The following is a 7,862-nucleotide window of genomic DNA, read 5'->3' as shown; positions in this document are numbered from 1 at the left end:
GGTGGCCAGCTACGCAGTAAACAAACCACTGAAAGCGCATTAATCTGACGTTTGTTTTTTTTTTTAAATAAACAAAAAAAGGTAAACAATCCCATTATCCCGCACACACACAGTCAAATTGTTCTGAAACTTTTGAATGATGTTCCCATCTCTACTGCGTATAGTGGTTGAGTCGCAAAAACAAAAAAAAGCAACGTTAAATGAACATAAAATGGCATGCCAACATTCAAATTAGCCACGCTGTATGCTTCGTTTATTATATTTTCGTTTTTTTTTAATTGTAACTTAGTTCAGACAGAAGCTCCCGTTTTGCTCGTTACAGGTAGCATCAAGTGGAGCTTTCGTACCAGAGAGCAATCAATTAGAAAGACTATTAAATATCCAATTATGAAACACGTCAGCAACTGTGGAGGGAGTTGCTTTGAAGTCGCTTTTTTTTGTTTGCTCTCTCACCATCAATCCTCGAACAAACGAACAATCACGAATGTGCATAGCAATTAAATAGCCGCCGGTGTTGATTTGCAAAGCATAAATGAACATGAGTGGCAATGCTGCCGCATGCGTTGATCCGTTTTAAAATGTCATTCAAAGTCATCGATACGCCAGGTGCGATCGAAAGGGGTAGGAAGTGTGCAGTGACGGCCTAACGTTAATAATTAATCCCTTACGCCCGTTTTGCACAATCGCTGCTTCCAGCAGGAAGTCAATAGACACAAGGGAAGAACTGTTTACTTCCCGTTTACTTTTCGAGGACAGTACAAACGGGGGTTTGTTCCTAAATTATTCACGCAGCAGACAAACGTATTAATTAGAGCGCAATTTTAATTGAACAGTTGTATCTGCTGGTGTGTAGACTGATGAAATTATATTTTCTTGTCCGGAGTCTTGTGTGTGTTAGCGTTAAAAGAAGCGAGCACCTCAGATCAGAACGACGAGCGAAAGTGCAAAAGCTGGCGTGCCGGATTACCGCTAAATGATTGTTTGATCTACCGCAGAAAAGAAATCACATCATCAATATCCGATCAAACCGATTGAAGTTCGGACGTCCCGACCCGTCAGACAGACGGACAGACAGCCAGACCGTCATAGACCGTGCCATTGAACCGACATTAAGCCCCGGAAAGAGTGGTTCGGTGTTTGGGAGCTTCCGAATACGCGAATAAGCCATGTCTCTGACCTGCCAAAGTTTTTGATGCACAATGCCTTGCGTGAAGCTGCACGCAGCTACACCCAGAATGGCACCGGTACCGGTACACAGAGTCTCTCTCTCTCTCTCTCTCTCTCTCTCTCTCTCTCTCTCTCTCTCTCTCTCTCTCTCGATCCATCGACAGTAAAAAGAGGGTTGGGTTAAAAGGAATGTGCTTACTGTGTGACATTGCGCCATCCATCAGACGGCGTAGGCAGCGGCGGCACGAATTGATGGAAATCGTTCCGTAATGTGTGTCCCCCCCTACGCTTATATTGAAAAAGTTTTCTCATAAACTTTTCAGCTTTTCGAATGTATTTTTTATCCTTGTCGCTGTCTCTGTTCGTCCGAAGGATTTGCGAACCTTTGAGGTTGGCCGTTGTTGCTGTTGTCGAAGTATTGACTTTCTTGCTCGTTTCTTGGCTGTGAGTTTTGCAAATAAAAATCCATCTCTCGTTCGCCGTTCCTGTCCCAGGGATCGAGATTCGACGCAGCACCACCAGGCTAAACGATACTTCCGGGTGTGCCCGACCGTTGCCCAGCGCCTGGATTGCTCTCTGAACTCCAACGCAATAAAATGTGTTGGCGTGGCGTATAACTCTTTACTTGGCGGAGTGGTGGATTCCAGTTTCGGGCGAACGGGCGGCTGGAAGGGCAGTCGACGGACACTAACACTCGCGCTGCTGTGGTTTGATTTATGAATTGGTTGCGATGCCTGCGTATTGCCTGCTCTTTTTCGGGGACACTCGCGAGAAAAATCCACCATTTCGTTGCATAGTGTGAGCGCTTTTTTTGTTTTCTTCTGTTGAGAAAAATAAGTGGAAGTTTTCCTCTCTCCCGTCTTGCCAAGGCACGCACAGATGCTGAAAGTTTTGCAAAAATTCTATTGCGTTGAAATTTGTTGCCGATTCGATTTGTACTGTGGAGGGAAGAGCGTGGAGTGGTTAGGGAGTAACTTTCAAACAATGTGCTGGCCAAGGTTGTTGTGGGCAATTTAGATAAATAACTCGTTCGGAAGAAGGCAAAACATTTCCGAACAATGTGGCGGTGGTTTAGCGAATCACACAATGTCCCGCAAACGCAAGCCCCAGCCCTATCAATCGCCGCGCTTCTGTAGGGCTGGTGGGCTATTGTGCGGCGCAAGGACTGTAGCACAAAGTCAGAGATAGAAATGTGTTATTTATTACAAATTTATTTAATTTTCTACCTTTCATTGCCATCATGAATTGAAGGCGGAAATGTTTGAGAAAGCAGCACCACCATCAGTGCCCTTTAAACGCGAAGACCGTTGGGGTGTGGCGGCAACGTTTACCATCTTCGACCACCAACCAAACCGGCAGCTGAGTGAAATTGTTGTGATTTTTCTGTTGCGAGACGAGAGCTAAATTCTGCGTGTCCTCCCACGCACCAGGCACCGATTTTGGGTGGGTGCGTTGTGGAGCATTTTGGCCGGAAGGAAGGAGGCGAAGTGCTTAAGTTTCAATTAGGCAGAAGGAAATTGTTTGTGAAAGTTAACGGTTTCCGTTTTGTGCGGGAGGCAAACAGAGTGTGTGTGTGTTGGTGAATTACTTTCTGATCAAATCTTCGTTTGATTTTTGTGGCCACGCCTAACGGGGGACGTAAAATTTTAAAACACCCCTAAAAAGTATCTGAACAGCTTCGTCCCAGGTTGGGGATCTGTTTGGGTTTCGGGAGTGAGGAAAGTTCTTCTGGAGTAAACCAGTTAGATGACGCCAAACATTAAGTGTAGTGAAATAAAATGTTCATTTCAAACCACACTCTACCGTACCCGTAGAGTTTGGGCGAACGGTTTCGATGAAGAACAAGCCATTTTAGAGTTACGACACATAGCCACAATATAAATGACGTTCGTTTGTAGCTCAAGAATTGCGCTTTAAAATGGAAAGTATAGCGTTTTGCAAGATCTAAATGGTTTTAATTAATTGGACGGGAGTAGATCAACCTCAGAAGAAGAATTTGAAGGATGACAGAGTAACAGGAGAAACGATCACGGCACATTCAATGTTCCGTCTTGCCAACTAATCCCTCCACTCTGTAGATGTGTCTAAAACGGGGAAGAGGATTGTGTTTGTGTTCGAGATTTTTATCAGATCGCAAAGCAGTTAAGCACAGCAATAAATCTTTCGCGTAATTAACGCGATGGGCTATGGAGGCTTTGCGGCTAATTGTGTATTCCGCACCGCGCCAGGAACAGGTTCGTGCGAGGATCGGGTCGGCCCGGTCGTTCGCTCGAGCAGTAAACCCCTTAAGAGCATCAGTCCATGTTTACATTGGAGAACGAAATTGAAGTTGAAAAGCACCAGCACCGTAAATGATAAAGTGTGACCGATTTTTGTGATTGTTATAAGGCGAACCAGTGCAACGCAGCGTACATCGTGAAGGTAAAATAATTTATTTGCTGTGAATAAATTAATACTGACTGAAGTGATTTACGATCTACCGAGAGCTGATAATAGTTTGGTGTTTACTAGCCGAAGAATCCACTGCTGTATCCGGACCCGTAGCCGTACTGGTACCCGCTAGCGTATCCTCCGTATGGCCCGGGGAAGCCACCAAAGCCGTAAGGACTTCCAAAGCCAGGTGGCGCTCCATAGCCATACGGTCCTCCAAAACCGCCACCGAGCTGGTTGCCATAGCCGCCGTAGTAGCCTTGATGCCCTCCATAATAGCCACCGTAGCCATAGTTGTCGTACGGGCTGAATCCTCCACCGATCAGACCTACACCGATACCGATGCCTCCGAAGCCGAGATGCCGTTTGTTGCGGTCCGCTTCAGAATCATCCGCCAACTGACGAGTCGCCGGTTGTGGATTTGCTTTACTGTCTACAGATTCCAGGCTTGTTGGCACCGAAACACCAGTGGATCGCGTGTTTTGGATTGGCACTGTTAGTGCCATTCCGACCATCATCACTATCACAAACGCCCGCAACATCACTTCTGTACAATTGCTTCGTTCCGTTTCGTTATGCACTGTAGCCACAGCTCGCGTCTAGCGAATCTCCGCGAATTAGCGATCGGTCACCTCTTATTTATACGTTTGAAATTTGGGATGAGACGGCAAACATTCCGGCTAAAAGCCTTGGCGAGTGTGTTGTTGATATTGGTTTCGCGAGGTTTGATTCTTTCGCGAACTTCTTCCATTCTTTGCACACCAACCACTTACGATGTGACAATCGCCAAACGGCCGTTTCCGTTCCGTGCCGGACTAGTTAACCTTGGTGTGGTGGTGCGATCTATAGCGTGAACCTGCGGTGTGATCATCTTCCCGGTTTGCAGAGTCGATCGGAGTTCATTGACTGCTAGGGTCAATATCATACGAACGTAGGCGTTTTGCGGAAGGATTCTGTTCCGGTTTCTAAACGTCTGTGGATGATTCAAGCTAACAGCACCAGCTGGTTTGGGAGTACGGTACCAGCACAAATGACTGTTCAACGTTCGAACCGGTTTTGAATAGAGAGAACGATAACAATGCTTCAAAACGTCAGATGGTGGAACCGTTTGGTGTGGCATTGAAAGATGCCGTTGGAATCCCCGGTTTCGGTCTCGGTCAAACGAAGTTGTTTGCTATGGAATATTCATGATTGGCGCTAATGAATTTCGAGCAGTTATTTGCGTAAACGACGTACTAGTGAGCATACAACCGAGTATGTGAGTGTTGTTGGGCCTAAGGGAGGTGGGGAAAGTTGTATTTCAAAATAAAAAATATATAAATGATATACAATTTAACTAACCTTTACAAAATCGAACACTGATTATAGAAAACATCAAATACTTTTTTCAAATATCCCTGATGGTTAATTAAAAACTTGCAGAGAATCAATGTTTTGGTCAATCAACACAGTGACGCAATGACGCAATCATCATTTCAAGCAAATAGGATAAACTTAATTGCCCTGCAACTAGTTTTATAACTCTTCCAATTACCATTACATAGTACATGAAAGCACTCACTCAACAAAACTTACTGCATGGCCGGCAAATTTATAATTTGTTTCAAGTGTATCTTCACAGTATCATAACTGTTGTGAAAAAATACGAAGTGATATATTAACTGATATTTGCTACGATACAGCATTTTGATAGTAATATAGAAACATATTTACAGCAAATGATCTGTTTAAATGCTATTGTACCAAAGTCATGTTTTATATAATCATTATCAGTACTACACTGCGATTCATAATGATGGCCTTACCTAGTTTTTGTTGATTTAAGGCCATTAAAAATTATCGGAAAATTTTGAAAAAAATCTCACGTCTTTCAATGCCTTTGAACAAACTTTTGCCTGAAAAAATGTAAAAAAATGTTGGAAAAATGGAAATATTCTTGATAAACAAACTTCAAAAAAAGGGGCGTTTCAAAATGATAGCCTCACCTTTAATAGTAGAACTATCTTGCATTAAACTAAGAGCATACAAAATTTAATTTGGCAGCCATTGAAATTTGCCACTGTTCTACATTAAATTTCCCATCCAGTTTAGGTCGGGGAAAACAGCTCTCTGAGTACGAAATAGGCCAAATTGATGCTTACCATGCATTTGGCAAATCAAATCGCGAAATCAGTGAAGTTATTCAAAGATCAACGAAAGTTATTAACAATTATCTCAATGATCCAAGTGCTTAAGGCCAAAGGATGTCTACGGGGCGTCCAGAAAAAACTATCCGAGAGAGATAAACGAAGAATAATTAAAGCAGCTTCGAATTTAACAAAAGGATGTCCGAGAATCAAACGAAAACTTGGATTTAATATAAGCAAAACAACAGTATGGTGGTCACTCAATAAATCCTCTGATATTCCAAAAAGAAAAAAAAATGAAGAAAACCCCCTATCTAAAACTGTATCATAAATCCGCCAGAATAGAATTAGCTACCGAACACATGACGTGGACAAGTGAATGGAATGACGTAAGTTTTCGTGATGTGGTATTGAACATATATTAAACTATATATTGATTGTAGGTCATTTGTATTGATGAAAAAAAGTTCAATCTTGATGGACCAAACGATTATTCTCACTGCTGGCCAGATTCGCGATATGAACCACGGTATTTTTGAAGACGCAATTTTGGAGGCGGTTCTGTAATGATATGAGGTGTATTTAGCAGCCATAGAAAGTATGATTTGGCGATTGTTCCAACACAAATAGACAGTGATCAGTGCATCCATATCATAAAACAATCATTTGAAATCTCACTTGGGCATATAAAACAATAACCAGTTGATATTCCAACAAGATAACGCTTCCGTACATGTCAGCAAGAAAATAAAGGATATCCTCGAGATAATGCAAATCAATACTATGACTTGGCCAGCCATTTCCTCAGATCTAAATACCGTCGAGAACGTCTGGAGCATGATAGTTCGAAAAGTATATGAAGATGGGAAACATTGGGGCCTTTTCCGTTGTAAGTTCGTAGGCTGAAATTTCAGCCTGTCAGCTGTTTGCATTGTATAGCAGTCTTCGAGAAACTATCTAATATAGTATAATATACAGGTGGGCTTATTCCAGTATTCGTCAAGCCTCAAGGAAGCTTGTTTGAACAAAAGTTTTCACCCATCTTGTCAAAAAGTGATATTCATATTTGGTTATAAAAAACATACTATGCGACCACCTGGACTACATACACTTTGATTCTAGATTCCACCACGTGATTTCTTTAATGCACCTTGGGGTAAATGTAAACAACATCGTGTTTTCGAGCAGGCACTCGAATCTAATTCTAGCTTTAGGGCTAGAATAATCTAGACTGAAAATTACAGGCTAGTTTTTTGCGACAAAAAACTGACTAGAATCGTGAAGGGCCTCATTATCAGACCGTACATTATCTGGAAGTAGCGATTAGGTATGCCTGGCGAACCTCGTCTGTTCAGTCTTTGCTAAATTGTACCGAAAGTATGCCAAACGGATTTTTCAGATGATCAACCTTAATGGAGATTCAACTGATCCCTAGATTTACAGGGTTTTGTTCGATTTATTGGTCAATTCCCTGGGGCCGGTCTGGTGGTACAGTCGTCAACTCGTACGACGTAACAACATGCCCGTCATGGGTTCAAGTCCCGAATAGACCGTGGCCCCATACGTAGGACTGACTATCATCCTGCTATGGTAACAATAAGCCACTGAAAGCCAAGCTCACTTCACTAGTGGGTACAGGCAGGCCTTGACCGACAACGGTTGTTGTGCCAAAGAAGAAGAAGATTGGTCAGTTCCCATAATTTTTTAGGCTCGTCTCACGATTTATTCATCATATCCCATAGATTTTTAGTTCGTTCTCATAATTTATTGGTATCGTCCGATTGGTTATCAATACAATTGGACCAAAAATTTCTGGGAAACGGTCAAAAATCGTGGGAACGCAACATAAAATAATAGCACCGACAAACCGACGTGACACTTCGAACAAAATGAGCTTCAAAAGTTGTCTCCTTATTTCAAATGAAAATACGTTAAACACTAGCGCCATCTCTATAATGATTCGCTTACTACACTGACACAGAGAAGAAACTGCTAAATCCCCTTTTTGTTTTTCTTCGCAAATTCCAATGCGTATTGTTTTATGTACTTCTCACATCTTTTACATTGATTTGAAAACTTATAAAATGATATTCCCGGGTGTTTTGTCCAATAATTCTCACAAAATTATGCCTCACACTT

At 42.3% G+C, this 7,862-nt stretch overlaps 1 protein-coding gene across 1 annotated transcript; it reads right to left on the bottom strand.

The window, feature by feature from the left end:
* Positions 1 to 3,580: 3,580 nt before the first annotated feature.
* On the bottom strand, positions 3,581 to 4,658 carry LOC121588710 (keratin-associated protein 6-2-like). The gene has a single exon (XM_041906985.1). The coding sequence runs from the start codon at positions 4,137 to 4,139 to the stop codon at positions 3,675 to 3,677; it is 465 nt and encodes a 154-aa protein (XP_041762919.1). The 5' UTR covers positions 4,140 to 4,658; the 3' UTR covers positions 3,581 to 3,674.
* Between the last annotated feature and the right edge of the window lie 3,204 nt (positions 4,659 to 7,862).

This window comes from Anopheles merus, chromosome 2R (genome assembly GCF_017562075.2).
Source record: "Anopheles merus strain MAF chromosome 2R, AmerM5.1, whole genome shotgun sequence".
NCBI lineage: Eukaryota > Metazoa > Arthropoda > Insecta > Diptera > Culicidae > Anopheles > Anopheles merus.
The sequence above is the reverse complement of the archived record's forward strand: the minus strand, read 5'-3'. Positions and strand labels throughout refer to the sequence as shown.

Bases quoted from the DNA above. Each gene is read 5' to 3' on its own strand.
- LOC121588710 (XM_041906985.1), bottom strand. From the start codon at position 4,139: ATGTTGCGGGCGTTTGTGATAGTGATGATGGTCGGAATGGCACTAACA.